The 22,795-nt window shown below is 39.6% G+C and overlaps 1 protein-coding gene across 7 annotated transcripts in view; it reads left to right on the top strand.

The window, feature by feature from the left end:
- Window positions 1-22,795, top strand: part of ehbp1 (EH domain binding protein 1) — a 315,890-nt gene that overhangs the window by 183,373 nt on the left and 109,722 nt on the right. For all 7 annotated transcript variants that reach the window (XM_052011163.1, XM_052011159.1, XM_052011160.1 and 4 more), the window contains one exon: window positions 6,378-6,521. In XM_052011163.1, the coding sequence (XP_051867123.1) occupies window positions 6,378-6,521 (144 nt within the window). The remainder of the gene's footprint in view (window positions 1-6,377; window positions 6,522-22,795) is intronic.

Below are 22,795 nucleotides of genomic sequence, written 5' to 3'. Positions count from 1 at the left end.
GCAAGCTAATTTGCCACTTTACAGAAGTGCCATTTACTGACTTTTGTATGCTAGCAAGTGGACCAAAATCATAAGATTTTTCTTAAGTCTCGTATCAAGTTAAATCTGTATCTCTGGTTGAGAATATTTTGCATAGAACCAGAGTCCAAATGAAGGTGAAAAAGATCAAGCTTCACACTGGATGTCCTAGCAGGCATTAAGTTGGATAAATTCCTAGGGCCTGATGAGATGTATTCCAGGCTTGAATTCTTGATCTCCCAATCTACCTCGTTGTGGCCCTTGCACTTTATTTGTTTACCTGGACTGCACTTTCTCTGTAGCTGCAACATGATGTTCTGCACACTGTTTTTCTTTTTACTACCTTGGTGTACTTGCAGATGACATGATCTGCCTGGGTGGCACACAAACAAAAGCTGTTCATTATAATAAACACAATAATAAAACCAATTCAACCCAGGTTGCTATGGGAGGCAATGAAGGGGGTTGCTGGGGCATTGATGGAGATATTTAAATCTCTGCTGACCACAGCTGAAGTGCAAGATGACTGGAGGGCCGCAAGTAGGGCAGGTAGGAGAAGCCAATTGGCCAACATCAGTGGTAGGGAAATTAGAGTCATAGAGCTATACAGCATGGAAAACAGTTCCTTTGGCCCAACTCGTCCATGCCCACCAAGATGCCTAACTGAGCTAATCCCATTTGCCTGCATTCGGCCCATATCCCTCTAAACCTCTCCTATCCATGTACTGGTCATAATGTCTTTCATATATCATGATTGTACCATCCTCTACCGCCTTCTGGCAGCCCGTTCCATATATGCACCACCCTTTATATGAAAAAGTTGCCCTTTAGGTCCCTTTTAAATCTTTACTTTCTCACTTTAAACCTATTCCCTCTAGATGCGATCTGCATCTTCCCATTGCCCGTCACTTCAACTCCCCTTCCCACACTATCACACATGTCAGTCCTCGGCCTCCTCCACTGCCAGGAGAATTCCAAGTGCAAACTGGAGGAGCAGCACGTCATTTTCTGTCTTGGAACCTTGCAGCCCAATGGCATGAACATTGAATTCTCCCACTTTAAGGTATCCCCACCCCCCTTCCCCACAACCCCCTCTTTTTCTACCTTTTTTTCCTTTCTCTCTTTACCTTTGACCCATCCCCCGGTGGAATTACTCTCCCCTCCTCCCCCACACCTGCCTATCACTATCTCTTACCTGCAGCTACCTATCACCAATTTGTGCCCACCCCGCCTCCCCTCTTTTGTCTACCTGTCACTGCTCTGCTTTTCCCTCCTATATATTGGGCTTCCCCTTTTCCTATCTTCAGTCCTGAAGAAGGGTCCTGACTGGAAACGTTGACCGCGTGCTTTTCTCCACAGATGCTGCCTGGTCCGCTGAGTTCCTCCAGCATCATAGTGTTTTTCATCTAGATTCCAGCATCCGCAGTCCTTTGTTTCTCTATTCCCTCTAGTTATGGATTATGGACTCCTCTATCCTGGGGGAAGGACTGTGGCTATTCACCTTATCTATGCCCCTCATGATTTTATAAACGTTGTTTAAGGTCACCCCTCAGCCTCATGTGCTTCAGGGGAAAAAATCCTAGCCTATCCAGCCTGTCAAACCCTCCAGTCCCAGTAACATCCTCATAAATCTTTTTAGTACCCTTCCTAGTTTAATTATTGGAAAAAAGTTCTGAGGGACAGGACTAATCTGCTCTTGGAAAGGCAGGGATAGCATGGATTTGTTGGTGGGAGCTCCTGTCTGACTATTGAGTGCTTTGAAGAGATAGAGTGCAGCATGGTTGATGTGATGTACGTGGACGTCAGTTGACCTACATGGAAGGCTGATCCAGAAGGATCGCAAGGCAAGTTACCAAATTGGATCCAAAGTTTATTTGGTAATAAAAGACAGAGGATGATGGCGAAGCCTGTAATGAGTGGTATACCACAGGGATCAGTGCTGGGATCCTTTTGTTGTATACATTAATGCCTTAGATATGTTTAGTAAGTTTTCTGATGACAGGAAAATTGGTGGTGTTGATTGTCAGGAGGATAGTCTTCGGCCTCAGATGATATTGTTCAGCTTGTAAATTGGGCAGAGCAATGGCAGATGGAATTGAATCCCCAAGTGCGAGATAATACATTTTGCAGGGTCTGCTTTTGGAAGAGAGCAGAGTTGGATCACACAAGACTTTGGCGATCTTTATCCAGCAAACAATAAAATAAATGAATAAAGGCAATTTGTTGGAGTTTGCTACATTTTTTGGGAGAAGAAAATAAATAGTTCACAAGATGATGCAGTAAATTATGATGCAAGTAATTTTCTTTTGTAGTTTCTACTGATTGGAAATGAAAACAACCTATTTGACTGGTTATCGGTCTTCAGACATATGACATGTAGACTACCTGCTTTGAGGATGTTAGGCTAATAAGTAACTTCAATGGACAGGTAGCACCCTATGTGTTTAAGTACCCTTTAAATTCAGAGACACAGGTAGAAAAATATACTTGACCAAATCACATTAATGGTTTAACTCTTCCTTTTGACAATTCCCCTATGATTATCATTGATTAGGCAATAATTTTGAGTGGTTGGCAATTAATGCCTTATTTCCATAATCAAGTTAATGATAACGGTACCAAGTTAAATCATTAACAAAAAAGCAGCTCATTTTTTTTTCGCTCATTTTGTGAATTTTTTTTTCCAATAACCACTAGCCACCAGCAAATTAAGCAGTGTTTATCTTGTACATAATCACAGTCCTGTGTTAACGGATGAAAATTAATTACAATCTGACAGGGCATATAAAATTTGCTCAGTGACTCTCGTTCTACTTGTGGAGATAACTCACCACAGGGAAATGGGCAAGTAGTGAACCATGCACTTGCTTGACACTCTATGGAAATGCTTTAGAGATTGAGCAAAAGATCTTACAAGAGATGCATCTTATCCCTAAAGGTTCGTTGTGGTGAAGTATGACAACAGACTTGCTCAAAAATAAATGGAATTGAACCTGTCAATTTATTGCTCAACTATTAGATGTCAAATGCATTCCTTTTATTTCTATAGTCTGCTTAGATTTTGGTTAAAAAGCTACAAGTAACTTGTCTGGAATAATGAGTGCATAAGTTGCTACCTTTGTTTCAAGCTTGCTTCAGTATGGAATTTTTTTAGTTAAGTGTTTTCTCCAGTTAAATCCTGAAATCAAATCTTTTTAATAAAACAACATTAGGTAACATGATGCTGTGCATGGAATGTGCAACATGTCCTCTTAGCCTGATGGCAAAAGTGTAAATCAATACTCATGACGATTACTTCTCTTTTAAACACCTGACTTGTAAAATGGACAAAGAACAGGGAAATGGAATTGCAAAGCTGAGGGTTATGATGGAGTAGATTTATTGATCTGTATTCCTATGATGTATTTCATTTGTCCACTTCTGAACATGCTTTTTTAGTGGACTTCCATCTATTGAATCCTGTACAACAAGAATATAGGAGCAGGAATAACCAGCTGTCCCCTCAGATATGATCATGGCTCATCTGCCCCAGATCTCAACTCCTTTTCTGTGCCAATTCTCCACAGCCCTCAATTCCCTGATCTTTTCAAAATGTATCTATTGCCTCATTGAGTCAGAGAGTTGTGCAGCACAGAAACGGTCCCTTCAGCCCACTACATCCATGCCAACCTTCTTGCCCATCTACATATTCAAGTGCCTTTCTAAATCTCTCTTAAATGTAGTGATTATATCTGATTCTACCACTTCCTCTGACAGTGTGTTTCAGGTACCAATCATTCCCTGTTTAAAAAAAAATTCCCCTCAGATCCTCTTTAAAACCTTCCTCTCTCCTTAAACCTATGCTCTCTTGTTTTTGATACCCCTACCATGGGAAACAGATTATGACCATTTACCCTATCTATTCCACTTAATATTTTATATATCTCTAATAGGTCACCCCTCGACCTCCTCCACTCCAGGGAAACCAAACTCAGCCTGTCCAATTTCTCCCCATAACTGACCTCCTCTGATCCAGGCAACGTTCTCGTGAATCTTCTCTGCAAGAAAATATTCTTTAAGTGACCACCTCCTTGTAAATATGTCCCTTTCTACCCTGTCATGTCCTCTTAGAATCTTATATGTTTCAGTAAGATCACCCCTCATTTCCCTAACTTCAAAGATACAGATCCAACAAATGTAGCTGCTGGTGATAGGACAATCCTCTCATCCCTGGAATTAGGCTAGTGAATCTCTAATGGACTGCTGCAGGCTTTTTGAAATAAGGGAACCAGAACAAAGCACAGTATTACAATTGTGGCCTCAACAACAACCTGTACAACTTGTAACAGTACTCTATTTCTAGTCTTCAAATCCTTTGCAATAAATGTCCCCTCAGATATGATTTTGGCTCATCGAAAAGAGAAACTGCCTTTAATATCATTAGCTGTCTGCCTTTAAGCTCATTAGTTTTTTGAATACCTTGTCCCTCGTGATCATGGATCAATGGTAAATCATGCCACTTACCTTCCTGACTACTCGTTGCAACTACCTGCTAACTTCTTGTTATCCGTGCACAAAAAACAACTTGATCCCTCTGTATTGAACTCATTTGCAATTTCTCTCCTTTCAGATGATGGTTTGTCTTTTGAATCCTCTTACTGAAGTGCATGACATCACATTTTCTCACATTAAACTCCGTACCAAGTTTTCCCCCACTTATTCAATCTACCTATATCCTATTGCAGAGTCCAAATATCATCATTGCATCGTGCCCATCCCGCCTATCTTAGTGTCTTGAGCAAACTTGAATACCCTACATTCAGTTCTCTCCTCCAGGTCATTAAAATAAGCAGTAAATAATTTAGGGCTAAGAACTGATCCCTAAGTTACTCCACTAGTTACATCTTCCAGCCTGAATAAAAAACACATTTATTTCTATCTTTTATATAATAACCATTTTTCAGTCCATGAACTTTTATCTTGTGCATCAGCCTTCTATGTGATGCCTTGTCAAAAGCCTTGTGGAAATCCAAATACAGTGTACTAAGATTCCTCTCTATCATTTCTGCTTGTTATATCTTCGAAGAGCTCTGGCAGACTTGTCAAACATGTTTCACCTTTTGTAAAATGATGTTGATTTGGTTTGATTACATGAAGCTTTTCTAAATGACTGGCACTTTCTTCCTGATTGTAGACTCAAGCATCTTGCCAACAGCACAAGTTATGCTGATAGACCTACAGTTTTCCACTTGTTGTCTCCCACCTGTCTTGAACAAGGCAATTAAATTTGCAGTTCTCCCATCCTAAAACTGAGTTTTGAAAAAGTTCAACCAATGGCTCCACTACTTCTGCAGCCACTTCCTATAAAACCCTTGTGTCCAAGTCAGTGGGTGTTTGCCACTTGTCTGCCTTTAATCTCATTAGTTTTCTGAATACCTTGTCCCTCGTGATGTATTACTAGTTCATCCGTGCTGTTTGAATACTAGCCCAACTGTTTTCTTTGCGATATTTGCAGTGACCTCCACTGCAAATATTGATGGAAAACGTTGGATTAACACTGCCATTTCCTTGTTTCCCATTATTAATTCCCCTGTCTCCCCTTCCGGGGGTCCCACAGTTATCCTAGCTACCCTTTTTCTATATCATAGATGTTCTGCAGCTTGTTTTGATATTACTTGTCAGTTTTCTCTCATAATCAGTTTTCTTCCTCTTCATTAGCCTTTTAGTCTCTTGAAATTCAAATAAGCTGTTTTACATATTAAATGAGGGTCAGTGGTACACTTGGGATGCTGGACATTCCCACCTCACTCCTCAGAAAGCCTAGAACTAAAGGTAGGTAACTAAAGGTGTTTAATTTTTTTGAACATTTTTCATACATCAGCTTTGATTAAAACTATCTGCTTCATAAATGAACCCAAACATGGTGAAATTCAATTCAATTTCAGTTTCCAATTGTTGAGTTGCAAATTTTTTAATCATACAAAATGTTGAAACTTTGGTAATCTTGGATTTCTTCTTTACAGCACAGTTATGAAATCTGTATGAGTGTGAAGCAATCATTTCCAATTATATTTCATTGGTAATGTCTTTTATGACCACTGAACTGCAAAATACTGAATAGAGGGGTTTTGATAGTTCTCTTAAATAAATAAAAATTGCTCTGATTGATTTAATGATCGTATATTAATTTTGCAATGAAATCTAAACTGTAATATTAGAGATTGGGTAAATTGTCCAAAGGCACAGGATATGTTTTAATATTCTTTACTATTTAGAATAGCTTATATTTTTTCTCATAATCCTGACACCAGACAAAGAAGAATATTGCTCATGGATGTGTGAATGACGAAATAGATTTTAAATACTTATTTTTGTTATAGAGGATAGCAACAAGGCAAGAAGAACTTAAAGAGCGAGCAAGACTTCTTCTGGAGCAAGCAAGGAGAGATGCAGCTTTAAAAGCAGGAAATAAACAACTGGCCTTCCAATCAATCGCACCAACTCAAAACAAGCATTTGAGTGAGGTAATGTCCTAAATTGCAGTTACTGAATACTTTTTGTCATCCAAGGAGACTGACTCTCTCTGGTATGGGTTATAGTAAGATTTCTCATTTTACAATGACAAGAAATTATACTTTGCATTATTATAGATTGGGTATGGATTTGCTGTGGGTTTGCCAGCCATTGGAGGTATATGTTGTTTAGATCATGAGCATTTATACCAGATAGCCCACGATGCATTATTCTGCTAAGGGACAGTGTGTGTGTGTATATATATATATATACTGTATATAACCTATTGGTACCCTAACATGTGATTCCTTTAAGACTATAAAATCCCAAACTTCATCAAGTCAGGTAAAATATATTATGTTTCTGAAAATAGTTTTTTTTTAATAAATTGAAAATAATTGGCTTTCTTTTTTTAAATAGTTCAGTTAATCACAGAGTCATAGAGTTTGATTCCCTTTGGCCACCATGTCCACGCTGACATTTTACCCATCTACACTAATCCATTTTGCCTGCATTAGGTCTGTATCCTTCTATGCCTTGCCTTTTCAGGGTGCCTGTCTAAATATATCTTAAACGTAGTGATAGTATCTGATTCCACCAGATATCATCCAGTCACTCTGTCAAAAAAAAACATATCTCTCAAATTCCCTTTAAAACTTCTACCTCTCACTTTAAAGCTATACCTTCTTGTTTTTGATATTCCTTCCATGGAAAAAAGATTCTATCTATCCTACCTATGCTTCTTTTATACCTCTCTCAGGTAACCTCTGAGCCTCCTCTGCTCCAGGGAAAAAAACCAAGCCCCACCTATTCAATCTCTCACCATAACAAATGTCCTACAATCCAAGCAACATCCTGGTGAACCTACTCTGAACTCTCTCCAGTGAAACCACATACTTCCTATAGTTTGGCACGCAATACTCTGTGTGGTCTAAATAGTATGTTATAAAGTTGCAGCGTAATGTTCCCAATTTTATATTCTCTGCCCCAACTTATGAAGGCAAGCATAGCCATATACCTTCTATACTATCCCATCTACCCTTGTTGTCACTTTCAGGGAACTGTGGACTTGAACTCCAAGGTCTCTCTGTTCAACAACATTCCTTCGTGTCCTACCTCTATTTGACTTCCCAAAATGGATCACCTCACACTCCTTGGGATTAAGTTCCATCCGCCTGACTTTCCATCTGATTTATATTCAGCTGTAGCCGTGGATAACCTTCCTTGTTAACCACAACACCACCAAATTTCAAGTCATCTACAAACTTATATGTCACAAATAACAAGGGGCCTAGTACCAATCTCTGCAGTATGCCACTTTTCACAAACTTCCAATCAGAAAAGCAACTTCCTGCTGCTGCCCCCGATTCCTATTACTCCTTCTGAGCCAATTTTGGATCCAATTAGCAATCTTGCCTTGGATCCCATGTGCTTTAATCTTCTGGACCAGCCTACCATGGTGGGACCTTGTCAAATGCTTTACTAAAGTCCACATAGACTATGTCTGCTGCCCTGCCTTCATCAATCTTATTTACCTCCTCAAAAAGCTCAATCAAATTAGTGAGGCAGGATTTCCCCCTCACAAAGCCATGCTGACTATCCCTGATCAGCCCCTGCCTTTACAAATGTCCGTCAATCCTGTCCCTTAGATTTTTCTCCAATAACTTCCCTACCACTGTCACAAGGCTCACTGGCCTGTAATTACCTAGCTTATGCATGCTGCCCTTTTTAAAAAAAAGAAAAACATTGGCTCTCCTCCTGTCTCATGTACCTCAACTCTCAACTGTGGCTAATGAAGATGCAAAAATCTCTGTTCAGGCTCCAGCTATCTCCTCCCTTGCTTCCCACAGCTTCCTAAGGAGTCCTTTAAGGATGTAAAGTTCAATTGCTACACAATGTGCCATCCAAGAATTTCATTGCTGTTAAGGTCATAACATTGATTTTGTCTTTTAATTGACCTTACCAATCACACTTCAATATAAAAAATTGGAGATAATCTGACTCAAATAGGCTCTGTTGCCCAAGACCTCAGCTGAACATTAGCGATGGTTTTTGTTTTTTTCAGGTGTAACGCAAATTTGAATATAGCTTGTGAATCATGATGGTTAGAAATTTGCATTTTGTCATTATTATTGTATTATCACCAGATCTCTCAGATGTGGTACATTGAATTGGGGATGGATTGTTTAATTAAATGAGAGGTGTTGTGCCATGATATGCACCACATTATTGGGGAGTACTAACATCGTGTTTGACCAACCTGAATTTCATTTTAATGTGCTGTTCTGCATTTTTTGAGCAGAGGTTTTTGTTTTTCCCTTCATACATTTAAACTTTTGTCAGGAACTTCTTTCTCATTTAGAATGTGGATTAAAGAACATCTGCAAACTATTTTTTGAATTGAGACATTTCTGAATATTTAACTCATTTCAAGATCTGTATGTACACTTCTGGGCTGGAACCATGTTGACATGTGTAATGCTATCAGTGTATTTCTTCAAATAAACAAAAGAATCTCACTAGTTTCAGCTTGTTCCACCCTACAGTAACAGACCACGCTGTGTTTTTTTAAACAGAATCCTTTGTTTAATACCAATGTTTATAAGTTGTAAAATTTGCTTAAGAGAGTCAAATTTAGTTTGCCCCCCCTAATTGCCTGTGAACTTTCAATGCTTGTCCATCCTGCAGGGGAAGCATTTCAGCAGTGTATTTAGGTGCCAAAGATCCTCCAGAAATGGTATCTAGAGGAAAATGTTGGTTTGATGCAAGATACCATCTTGGGATGCAAGTTGAAGTACTTAGCATGAATGTTTGTGCAAAAGATCAAGAAATAATTGGTTGCCACTTAACAAAAAACTGTGTATACTGCATTTTGATGATTTGTACTCATACTCTTCACACCTTTCCTAACAGCAACTTATTAGGTGTAAACATGGTGTTGGTCAATTTTAAGTGCAGCTTGAAGAAATGTTCACTGTTTCATGTTCACCTGATGCTGGAGCTCCAAAGAAGGTGTCAGGAGCCTTTCTGAGTGACTTTGTCAAGAGGATATAGATATTCTACCCACCTTTAATCCAGAAATTCTGAGCGTTTTACTTATAAGGAGTAAACATTATTGTATCCAGGGAACAATGAGTGCTTGGAAGTAGGCATTTTGCTCGGTTTCCCCCTTCATGATGGTGAAGAATGGAAGAAAAACAAGAGACCAGGTAAAGCTTCACAAACTACTGTTGGAGAAAGGTTTTAGGAGGGCAAAATAGACTCCATCTATTCAGTGGCTGCTTCTCTGTGTCTTGAAAACCTGTGCTGAGGTGTGCCAGCTGGTGCTATCCAGATATTTAAAGCTGTCATTTGCTGCTCCATAAAAATATCATCTAATCATCACTTCGGTGTTCATGATTCAAACATCTGTTTTGTATCTCTTTGCTTTCAAACTTTGAGTATTAAAAGTTAACGTCAAACTTGCACGCTAAAATCAGATTTTCAAATGGGTGAACCTTATTAACAAAGCACTCATTTAGCACCTGTTTTCACCTTTTGGCCAAAATAGCTTCCACAGCCACCTTAGGGCCACGTTTTCTAGTTAAACACTGTGGAAAACTGATGCCGTCATTTGTGACCCCAGCATCTCTCCCAAAATCACCTCCACAATACAGACTCTGTGTCCTTTCTGTCAATTCTTTTCTTGCTGATCACTAAGTTCCAACAGCAACAATCTTTATTTATACAGTGTCTTTAATGAGTTAGAAATATCCTAAGGAACTTCAGAAGAATTGATATAAATTGGCCAAAGAGCTAATTTTTATAGAGCAGCTAAATAAGGAAAGAAATGTATAGAGCCAGAGAGAATGTTAGAGCTTAGTGCCTTGGTAGCTGAAGGCACAGCTTCCAGAGGAGCAGTAATTAAGTTTGACGATGAGCAAGAGGCCAGACTTAGATGAGAGCAGACAACTTGAAGGATTTTAGATCCCAAGGAATTAGAGTGATAGAGAGGAACGAAACCATGGAGGTATTTGAAAATGAGACTGAGAATTTTAAAATTGAGGAGTTGCTTAACACTGAGCCATAACAAGACAGCAATCATGTAAATGGCAGGTGACCAGTACCTGTGAGATTGCCAGTGAGCAAGAAGTATATAAAAGAGGCAGATAGAGTGGGATTGGCCATTTTGAGAGGGCCTGTGAGGTCAAAGTGCTGTTGTTGAAGTCAAAGTTGTATTTTTTTCTGATTATTTCTAGAAAGGACTGATAATTAAGGATATGGAAATTGGGGCAGTGATATGCTTCTACAGGATGTGGAAGATCAGGGACATTTCCTGTGGGAAGTGTGTCCAACTGCAGCTCTTGTCAGAGCACATGGAGCAGTTGGATTTGCAGTTAGACTCGTTGTGGAGCGTTCAAGATGCAGAAAATTCTTTGGTAGTATGTTTAGCAAATTGGTCACTTGGCAGATACAGAAAGAAAGGAGATGGGTGGTGGTTACCAGTCAAGGCAGCAAGTGCAACCAGGTAGTGCATGAGTCCCCTGTGCTCATTTCCCTCCCAAACAGGATTACTCCCTGTGCCACATTCTATTAAAGGTAGAAAGAGGATAGGACAGATGAGTGTTTGGCTAATGAGCTGGTGCGTGGAGGAGGATTTTGGTACATGGATCATTGGGATCACTTCTCCAGTAAGTGGGACATGTACAAAAAGGACCGGTTACATTTAAACTGGAGGGGCCCAATATCCTTGCAGCGACATTTGCTTAGTAAGGCTTAAGCTAATTTGGCAGGGGGGTGGGAAGCATAGTAGGCACAGTAGTGTAGCAGTTAGCGTAACGCTTTACAGCACCAGCGACCCGGATTGAATTCCAGCCACTGTCTGTAAGGAGTTTGTACGTTCTCCCCGTGTCTGTGTGGGTTTCCTCTGGGTACTCCGGTTTCCTCCCACATTCCAAAGACGTACGGGTTAGGAAGTTGTGGGCATGCTATGTTGGCGCCAGAAGCGTGGCGATGCTTGCGGGCTGCCCCCAGAACATTCTATGCCAAAGATGTATTTCACTGTGTGTTTCGATGTACATGTGACAAATAAAGATATCTTATCTTAGGAGTGCAGCAGATGTGAGAAAGATGTAGAGGATAAATCAAGTAAGGTCAGTAGGCAGACCACCAGTAAAGATGAAACACGAAGATGGTAAGACAAGGGAACATTGGATGAAAATGAATGTTAAAGATTTGATCAGGAAAGATAAAGAACACATCTGGCAAGTATAAGCAAATGGGATTGTGAGAGTCCCTTGAGGAATATAGTGTCCAGGAGAGAACTTAAGAAAGAAATAGAAAGTTATTTAGAGCTCAGCTCCTGTTAGGGAACAAAGGATAATTTATGTGTGGAGCCAGGCAATGTAGGCAAGGTCCTAAATGAATACTTCTCATCTGTATTCATCAAGGAGAAGGACATTGAAGTGAGTTCAGGAAGGTGTACACAAATAATCTGGAACAGGTCAGTATTAAGAAGAAGGAAATTTTAAGGGTGCATAAGAGTTGATAAATCATCAGAGCTGGATGAGATCTATCCCAGGTTGCTATGGGAGGCAAGGGAGGAGATAGCAGGAACTATGTCGGAAGCTTTTGCATCTTTGTTAGCCACATGTGAGTTGCTGGAAGACTAGAGCTTAGCTTGATATTGTTCCCGTATTTAAGAAGCACAGAAGAGATAAACCAGGTAAGGAACACTGCTGCAGGAACTCAACAGCTCAAGTAGTATCTGTGGAGGCAAAGGGATAGTTGATGTTTTGGGTTGTGACCCTGCATCGGGTCCTGGAAAGGCAGGGGCTGATCATGGTTAGTCAGCATGGCTTTGTGCCACAGAAAATTTGAGAAGATAACTAAGAAGATTAATGAAGACAGAGTGGTAGACATTCTCTATGGACCTTGTAATGCATTTGACAAGGTCCTAGATGGTAGGCTAGTCCAGAAGATTAAGGCACATAGGATCCAGGGCAGGTTGGCTAATTGGATCCAAAATTGGCTTAGCGATAGGAGATGGGGTGGTGGTGGAAGGATGCTTTTCTGATTGGAAGTCTGTGACCAGTGATGTACTGCAAGAGTTGGTGCTTGGATCCCTGTTGTTTGTGATATATTTATGACCTGGGTGTTAATACAGGAGACATGATTAGTAACTTAGTGGATGACACGAAAGTTTCTGGTGTCGTAGAAAGCAAGGAAGTTTGTCTCCAGGAGGGTTTGGCTACAACAAGGTATAGATCAGATAGAAAGTTGGACAGAGGGATGGCAGATGTAATCTAATCCCAGCAAGTGCAGGATAATGCATTTTGGGAAGTCAAATAAGGGTAGGATAAATACATTAAATGGTAGAACGCTAAGTAATTTGATGAACATGGGAGTTCAAGTCCATTGTTACCTGAAAGTAGCAACACGAGTAGATAGAATGTGAATAAGGCTTATGGCATGCTAACCTTCATAAATTGGAGCTAGAACATAAAAGTTGGGATACTATGTTGCAACTTTACAAAATACTGGTTAGAGTACACTTGGAGTAATGGTCGCCAAACTATAGGAAGCATGTGGTTGCACTGGAGAGAGTGCAGAGAAGATTTGCCAAGATGTTGCTCGGATTGGAGGACAAGTTATGGGGAGAATTTGAATAGGCTGGGTTTGTTTTTCTTGGGACATAGGAGGCTAAGAGTGACCTGAGAGGTAAGTAAAATTCTAAAAGGCATAGATAGTCTTTTCCATCATTTTGTCTTATCAAAAACAAGAGGCCATAGGTTTAATTTGAGAGAAAGGAGTTTTAAAGCAAATTTAAGTGGAAAGTATTTTTACACAGTAGTTGGTATCTGGAACTTGCTGCCAGAGGAGGTGGTGGCATCAGATACAATTACTAAGAGACGTGCAGACATGGGGTTTGTTTCTGTGCTGTACAACTCTGTGACTACACAAGTTGGTGCATGTTATGATACAGGCAGCAGAATTTGCAAAGGCATTTGGGTTAAGAAGAGTATAATGATGCCAAACAGGCAAGAGCCAGTTGGAATTGGCAAGTCTTGAGTTATGGATGAGGGTTTTAACAGGAAATGAGCTGAGCCAGTGATGGAGTTCATTGTTTTGGAGGTGGAAATTGGTGTTTTGTTTTTTGGGTAGTGCAGATATCTGATCCAAAGCTCATCTTTGGGTTAAATAGGACATGAAAATTGTGAGCAGTCTGGTTCTGCTTCAAAATTGCCAGGGAGAGAGAGATTATTCAAGTTCATTTCTCTTTAAAACAATACCTTGCATAGCTTTTTGAAAATTGCATTCTCCTGAAATGTGGGATAAGTTTGTAACATAGAGGTCTTGGTCACCCCCACCAATATCTCCCACCATCTACCAAGTTTTGCCCTTGCTCGTTCTGTGTATCATACATTATCTAGTTTCTCATCTAAGTGTCAATAATTTAGGTGCAACTCTTGACAGTTGGTGTCAGGAGTATATGAGGGTGATGCAGCTGAGATTAGTCTTGTCCTTGCTTTGCATCCCATATGTGCAGTTCCAACAGTGGGACACTGGATGCTGATGAGGAACAGTAATATTGGCAAATTTTCAAAGCTTTGTGCAAGGATGCTGAGGCCACTTGCAACATCCTACCAGCACTCTGGTTGAGATTAACTGAGGATTAAGTTAAATATTTTCTGATCAGCTCCCTGAGATAAATGAGCTGTGCCGTCTGGAAGAAATGGAGGCTACGCTCAGAAGTATTGAATATTAAATTCATACTTTATTTATAAAGTTGTAGAATTTTACAATAAGATGCATATGAAGAGGCAGTAATACAAATGAAATTTGTTGTGGCAATATTTGAGGTATTATCGGATTTACGTAATTTGACAACTTTCATTAACATTCCAGAAGGCAATTACATATAGTAACTACATATTGCAATAAATCTACAATGTTGTAGTGCAAGGTGCAAATGAAAGCAACTGGCGTGTAAGTGCTATTTTGTTTTACCTGAAATTTTAACTGTAAATTTATTCCTTTTAAAAAGGTTTTTGGTTAATCTTGGCTTTTATGCAAGACTACATGCAGCCTTTGATATGCATTATTTGAAGATTACAGTTAAAACTATGATTAAAGTGTCTTGCTTCTTTGTGATATAAATTCAGAATTGGGATTTTTATCTTCAGCTTCAATTTTTCTTACATAAATGAAACCTATTCTATTTCAGGCATAGGGTGTATGGTGGGTGATAATGTTAAACGGTATTGTTGAAATATAGTTGATATTCCAAGAGGAGGGTTTTGCCATATAGTAAAATTGACAAGGGCATATTGTAGATAGAGGACATGAAAGCATTACATTGAATTGGAATAAAGCATGTCATTTTTTTCTGGCAGTCATTTAATAATGCCATCAAGAATAAATATTTGTATTAGCTACGTAAGCATTTAGGTTTATGGATGAAATACTGGGCTCTCTGTATGCTTTAATAAGAGTAAATACTGGTTAAAAATTATAATTTTATTTATTGCAAATCTTGAGTTGATTCCATTAAGGTTTATTACTTTTATACTGGCAGGCGATTGTTTTAAAATGGTCACACATTAATTAATCTGTAAGTAAATGGCATCACTGAATTCTGTTATATTTCTGCCTTTCTTTTATATTTTTTCCTCAAGGTATGCTGTTGGCTTCCACATAAAATGAGCTGGGTGAACTGTTCTGATAGGTTATATGGAAACCTTCATATTTACCTTGTGTTTTCTTCTACACTAGATTATGTCTGCATAGTGATCATTTATCCTTTCTTTTATAATTGTTAATTGAGCTCCAGTCTTTGTGGTTTCGTAAGGTCTTGGCTGTCCAAAACTTTAGGGTAGCACCAATTCTCAGCCTGTAAGCAAGGCCACATGAATTTCTACCCCATATATCTGAGTAACTAATTGTTTTCCTAGATGGTGTGTGGTTAATTTGACTCTTTGTGGTTGAGCAGATATAGAGGAAGGAGATAATGGAGCTAATACTTATGGAAAGATACGGTTGGAACTAAATGAGAGGAAGGAGAAAACAAGAAAAGAAGGGATATGGGAAAGGGCCTGTTGGAGATAGGAAGATGTAGCGAGGAGAAGTTCAAATTATTGTAGGACATCTGGGGCACCGGAAAGTCATCATTGGAGAAGGAGAAATGCAGTATGTAGATGCTATTTATGACAAACTACTATCAAAGGAACTTCTGGAAAAGAAGGTGGAATTCAAGTTGGTACTGTGGCATGCAAGGGTTAGTAGAGAAAGGAGGTATTTGATTGTCAGCATGGACATGGTGGGCCAAAGGGCCTATTTTTGTGCTGTATGACTCTGAGTCAGTTGGACTCAAAAATGTAGTGAGGGGACAAAAAGGGAATATAGCATAATTGGGAAATTGGTAATTTGGTTTATTATTCTCACATGTACTGAGGTTTAGTGAAAAACTTGTCTTGCATAGTGTTCATGCAGATCAATTCATTACAACAGTGCATTGAGGTAGTTCAAGGTAAAACAATAACAGAGTGCAGAATAAAGTGTTGCAGTTACAGAGAAGGTGCAGTGCAGGTAGACAGTAAGGTGCAAGGTCATAACGAGGTAGATTGTAGGGTCGAGAGTCCATCATAACGTACTGGGGAACCGTTCAATAGTCTTATAAAGGCGGGATAGAAGCTGTCCTTGAGCCTAGTGGTACATGCTTTCAAGCTATTGTATCATCTGCCCGATGGGAGGGGGAAGAAGAGAGAATGTCCAAGTTGGTGGGGTCTTTGATTATGCTGGCTGCTTTACTGAAGCAGCGAGAAGTGTAGACAGAGTTCATGGAGGTTTCCATGATGTGCTGAGCTGTATCCACAACTCTCTGCAGTTTCTTGCGGTCACGGGCAGAGCAGTTGCCATACCAAGCTGTGATGCATCCAAATAGAATGCTTTCTATGGTGCATTGATAAAAATTGGTGAGGGTCAAAGGGGACATGACAAATTTTTTTAACCTCCTGAGGAAGTAGAGGCGCTGGTGAGCTTTCTTGGCCATGGCATTAACGTGGTTTGACCAGGACAGGCTATTGGTGATGTTCACTCCTAGGAACTTGAAGCTCTCAACCCTCTCGACCGCAGCACCGTTGATGTAAACAGGAGCATGGTGCACCACCCTCCTTCCTGAAATCAATGACCTTTTTTTTCCTGACATTGGGGGAAAGGTTGTTGTAACGACACCATGTCACTAGGTTCTCTATCTCCTTCCTGTACTCTGACTCATCATTATTTGAGATACGGCCCACTACGATGGTATCATCTGCAAACTTGTAGATGAAGTTAGATCAGAACCTGGACACACAGTCGTGAGTGTATAGGGAGTAGAGTAGGAGGCTGAGGACGCAGCCTTGTGGGGCCCCAGTGTTGAGAATAATTGTGGCGAGGTGTTGCTACCTATCCTTAATGATTGAAGTCAAGGATCCAGTTGCAAAGGGAGGTGTTGATTTCCAGGTCTAGGAGTTTGGAAATGAGTTTGCTTGAAATTACAGTATTAACGGTAAGTAGTCTAGTCAATAAACAATATCTAACGTAGGTGTCTTTACTGTCCAGATGCTCCATGAGATGAGTTTAGGGCCAGGGAGATGACATCTGCCGTAGACCTGTTTTGGTGGAAGGCGAATTGCAGTGGATCAACCCTGCAGATTATTCAGGGGCATAATCTTAGTCCTTAATGTTTATTCCATGGGTGACCTTGTCCAGGTATTAATTCCTGGAATTTGATTACAGTATTATTCCCCAACCCACATTCCCAATCACCAACAGGTAGTTCATGTTTAGAGAACCTCATGGACAGGTTTGTGCTTGACCTGGCTGCAACGTGGACTCGCCACCTGCAGTGCCTAGACCTTCCTTTTCCAGCTGTGGACAGCCATTTGAGCACTGTGGCTGTTTCTAATTGTAGGAAAAGAGATCTCTGCTCTATGACATGTGGCCTGAGAAGCTGATAAATGAAAGGGGAGTGAATCAAAAAAGCTGCAGTTTTGATGGAAGGGCATTGGAGAAGCAGTGAGATCTAGGTTACCAGGATCAGAGAGGTTAGAAGTGGTTATGCCTGTATATGTTCAGCAGGCTGTGTAATTCAAGAGAAATATTAAATTAATACATTTTAATAATCAATGAATTTTAATATGTTTCATAATATTTACTGCAACAAATGTGTATATGGCCTTTTGCCAGTGGGTTTGTCCAGTTGGTCATAGATGTCTCATAAGTTGCATGGCTAAGATCACTAAGGACTTTAAGATTTCAGGAAGGATTTAATCGCTCTAATTCAGTAAAACAATGAAAAACAAAAATGAAATTAGAACAGTGAAGCCAGGAAAAATGAATCACGTACTGCCTGCAGATTTCACTAGTTCAGGCACTGAACTATTGCTCAGGGGATCATAGTTCTAAAATTTAATGAAGAAATGTGTTTTGGCACTACTTTGGGTCTGAATATTGATTATTCGCTTACGTTACTTTAATCACTCTAAAACATTTATTGATGAAATGAATCAAAAACAAGTTGTCTTATATAGAGATTACTTTCTTCTTCTCGATCCTCTGTCTATTCCCAATTGGAAAATGTAATGGCCACATGACACAGAATTATGATGTAGGTATCTGATGTGACATTAAACTCTTTTTTTGTGAAAAAACTAAATTAACTAAATCTGATTAAGTATAGTATTAGTGTCCATTTGAATATGTACAGAGAGGTTATAATTCCAGGATATAATGACTCATTACAATTAGGGTTAACTTGCTGGGGGTGGGAGTAGGAAGGGAGTGGAGAGTGATCTGTTTCTGGTCTACAGAGTGTGGTGGAATTAATGGGCTGAGTGGCTTTGAATGGTATTTTTTAAAATGAACAATTAAAGTAAAAGATACTTGTCTGAGAAATAAAGTAAGAAAACATTTGCAAAATCTAAAAAGAGTTCTGGAAAATACGGTCTTCAGTTGTAAAGATTCAGTTCCTGTTTGTATTCTGTTGAAAATTACATAATGTTTATTTAAAGATAGCTATGTGAGAGGAATGGGAAAATGTCTTTATTTTAATAGCTAAATTAGGTATTTAAGGTGTCAAACCCACTTAATTTTCATCAATTTTTTTAAGAAGCATAGGTTCTGAGTTGATCATTAATATTGGTGCCATCCTTACCAGTATGTATTTCGGGTCAGTCAAATTGCAAATTATGTGGTAATTTTTAATATATTGAGATTTTTGGCAAGGACAATATTATGTTTGTGAATAAACTTGAACTGTGTAATCGTTTAAGTGATGTGGTGATCTCTAAGAATTATAGATGCCAGCTCATAATTTTAGATTTTAATGCAAGTATGGAACAGATGAAAGGATTTTATCTGCTAATATTCTGCTGCCTAATGCCTGCTAGTACAATGTTAAGCCAGTAAGACTTTTATTTCACAAACTAGATACCTCAAGTGCCTTTTGATAACAGTTAATATTAATTGTTCTGTACGTTTCTCAGTCATTGTTCGTAGGTGGTCTTCATAATCAATTGATACTTTTATCCAAAGTACTGTAATGGCTAGCCTCCAGCAGTGAGCAAATTGGTAATTAATGAACAATCACTGGCATAGTAAACTGCATCCCGTTAATTTTCCCTTTTGAGTCTTGGGAAGTGTCATCTCCATTAGAATGCCATCAGTAACATTGCCGCATCTTGAAATGGCCCCTTGGCATGAAACCACATCGGCAGGATTTCTCACCCATTAGTAGATCAGAGGAGCAATTTCACAGTGTTTGGCCTGGGTAATTAAAGTACCAAGTACTGGGTAGAGTTGGGAATTCATGCTCAATTCCAGAAATACCAGGTGAGCTTCCTTGTGTTCAGTGGGACGTTATGATTAGTTTAATTGGGCTTTGTTTGATTTTAGCCGCCGAGACAATTTGTGCTGTGGCAATCTAGTGACTTTTCATTCCTGTGTCTGTGACCTGTACTGACATGAACGAGTACAAAACAATACTTTAAAGTAGAAACTCTTCTTTTTAGTCACAATACATGTCATTGCTGCTGGCAACAATAAAGTACAAGCATATGATGTATAGAAAATAGAACTCAGTTAAGTGTGAGGAGTCACATGCTCCTTGAGTGACTTATTTTAGCTCTTTCTTTCTTGTTACCTTCCAGTGGTTGCCTATTAAAGTAAAACAGTTTGGGGCATTTCGGCCTAACCATTGGGGTGTTTCAAACAGGCTTGTCAGTTGATGTTCTTGAATTGACTTGAACTGAGATCAAAGCTTTTCTTCAAAATGGAAAATCAGAGAAAGACAGCTCCTTCAATTGCACCACAAAAGCTAATCAAATCATCAGTTCTTTCTGCACAGTGCCCATCTTTATTGTTGGCTTTTGTTGTTGTTAACTGTTGTACAGTAAAAGATGTTTAAAAAATACTGTTGTCAATTGAAAATAGTGATCATGACCTAGAATAATATAGCATATGAAATCCTATAATGTCAAACTAAGTCCTACTGGAATATTATTTGATCTGTGTACTAATTAAGTATGGTTACTCTTAATCTTTTTACCTTCAAGATGTGCATTGATATAAAACTCTTACCGTGGCATATTACAGTTATGTTCACTGCATTATTGAATTTGGTTGAACATTTTCTGAAAGCAAATGTAATTGCTTCATAAATCTAAATTTGCTCATGATTTAATTACATTGTGAGCTGGCCACAGAGAGCAGATGAAAGTCTGAAAATATTGAAAGAAAATATTAAACTAAAGTTTATTGACAACCGTGTATATAAAATAAGATTTGAAAGATCAGAGAATCTGTGAGATTGTTGTAGAAATAATGAGAACTTTCCTAATTCCTACCTAAAAATGTTGGTCAAGGATGTACTGATGAGGCTTTGTAAGGCATTTGTCAGGCTGCATATGGAATATTGTGAGCAATTTTGGGCCCCATATCTGGCCATGGAGAAGGTCTGGAGGAGGTTCACGAGAATGATCCCAGGAATGAAAGAGTTAATGTATGAGGAGCATTTGACGACTCTGGGCCTGTACTCGCTAGAATTTAGAAGAATGAGGAGGGATCTCATTGAAACCTACGGAATATTGAAAGGCCTGGATAGAGTGGACATGGAGAGGATGCTTCCTTTAGTAGGAGAGTCTAGGATCCAAGGGCACAGCCTCAGGATAAAGGAATATCCCTTTAAAACTGAGATGAGGAGGAATTTCTTCAGCCAGAGAGTGGTGAATCTGTGGAGGCCAAGTCATTGGGTATATTTAAGGCAGAGATTGATAGGTTCTTGTTTGGTAAAGGGGTTAAGGGTTACGGGGAGTAGGCAGGAGACTGGGGTTGAAAAAAAATCAGCCATGATTGAATGGTGGAACAGACACAATGGGCTGAATGGCCTGATTCTGCTTCTATATTGTATGGGCAAGGAGACTTTCCAGTGAATTTCTACCTTTGCAATTACTGTCAGCCCATCCCCTCCAGAAGGATTCGAAATTTTATATAATATTACTGTGACTCTTTCCCTTTCCTCTGACTGTTCAAGGAAGGGAAGAGCCCTTGTTTCCTTCTTGTGGACCCTTCAAGCAGCAGCCATTTTTGCATTTGGGCTTGTTCAGAACTAAATAAAAATCTCTGCAGGAATAAATTCCCTTCACGGATTTGCTACCCTACAACACCATGTCTTTCTAACAAACAGACCGCAATCAGTGAGGATAGGCAGCAATACCTCCGGCACGATTATTCTCAACACTGGTGCCCCACAAGGCTGGGTCCTCAGCCCTCTACTCTACTCCCTATACACTCACGGCTGTGTGACCAGATTCTGCTCTAACTCCATCTACAAGTTTGCAGATGATACCACCGTTGTAGGTCGTATCTCAAACAGCGATGAGTCGGAGTACAGGAAGGAGATAGAGAGCTTAGTGGAATGGTGTCATGACAACAGCCTTTCCCTCAATGTCAACAAAACAAAAGAGCTGGTCATTGACTTCAGGAAAGGGGGTGGTGTACATGCACCTGTCTACGTCAATGGTGCTGAGGTCGAGAGGGTTGAGAGCTTCAAGTTCCTCAGTGTGAACATCACCAACAGCCTGTACTGGACAAATCACATAGATGCCATGGCCAAGAAAACTCACCAACACCTCTACTCCCTCAGGAGGCTAAAGAAATTTGGTTTGTCCCCTTTGACTCTCACCAACTTTTACCAATGCACCATAGAAAGCATCCTATCTGGATGTATCATGGCTTGGTACTGCAACTGCTCCACCCAGAACTGCAAGAAGTTGCGGAGAGTTGTGGACACAGCCCAGCGCATCACGGACACCAGCCTCCCTCCTTGGACTCTGTCTTTACCTCTCGTTGTCTTGGTGTAGCAGCCAACATAATCAAAGAAACCACCCACTGGGAACATTTTCTCTTCTCTCCTCTTCCATGGGGTAGAAGATACAGGTGCCTGAGGGCACGTACCACCAAACTTAGGGACAGCTTCTACCCCACTGTGGTAAGGCTATTGAATGGTTCCCTTATACAATGAGATGGACTATGACCTCACGATCTATCTTGTTGTGACCTTGCACCTTATTGCACTGCACTTTCTCTGTAGCTGTGACACTTTACTCTGTACTGTTATTGTTTTTACCTGTACTACTTCAATGCACTCTGTACTAACTCAATGTAACTGCACTGTATAATGAATTGACCTGTACAATCGGTTTGTAAGACAAGCTTTTCACTGTACCTTGGTACAAGTGACAATAATAAACCAATACCAATATCTCTAGAATGGCAGTGATATTTGGATTGTGTAAATAAGTCAACTCTCAACACAGGAAAAAGGAGTGATATAAGACTGACAAACAGAAATCACAACCTAATCCACCTCTGCACATGATCTACCCTACAATAAAATCTCTCCATAAGAGTGTAAAGATACAAACATATATTCCACAGCTTTTATTGCAATTGATTCCAATTATATTCAATTATATGAACATTCAAAAGCTCTGAGGAAAAAAATCTCAAATTGTGAGCTGTAGAGATCAATCCTTGGTCTGTGCTGAGATAGCAGATGTTCTTGGGACTGAGTTTGCACTGTTACAATTGTATTTAATGTCATTGGGTATGGGAAAGAAAAACTGGTCTTAGTCGCCACTTGTGACGATCAGCAACTGACCTTTCCTTAAAGTGCAGAAATGTACATGGGCAGAGAGTGAGGGACAGGGTTTGGTTCAGCTGTGATGTCTTTTCTATTTGAATGGCCTAATACTACATGGTATAT

Source organism: Pristis pectinata, chromosome 3 (assembly GCF_009764475.1).
Source record: "Pristis pectinata isolate sPriPec2 chromosome 3, sPriPec2.1.pri, whole genome shotgun sequence".
NCBI lineage: Eukaryota > Metazoa > Chordata > Chondrichthyes > Rhinopristiformes > Pristidae > Pristis > Pristis pectinata.
This window is presented reverse-complemented; position numbering and strand designations above follow the sequence as displayed.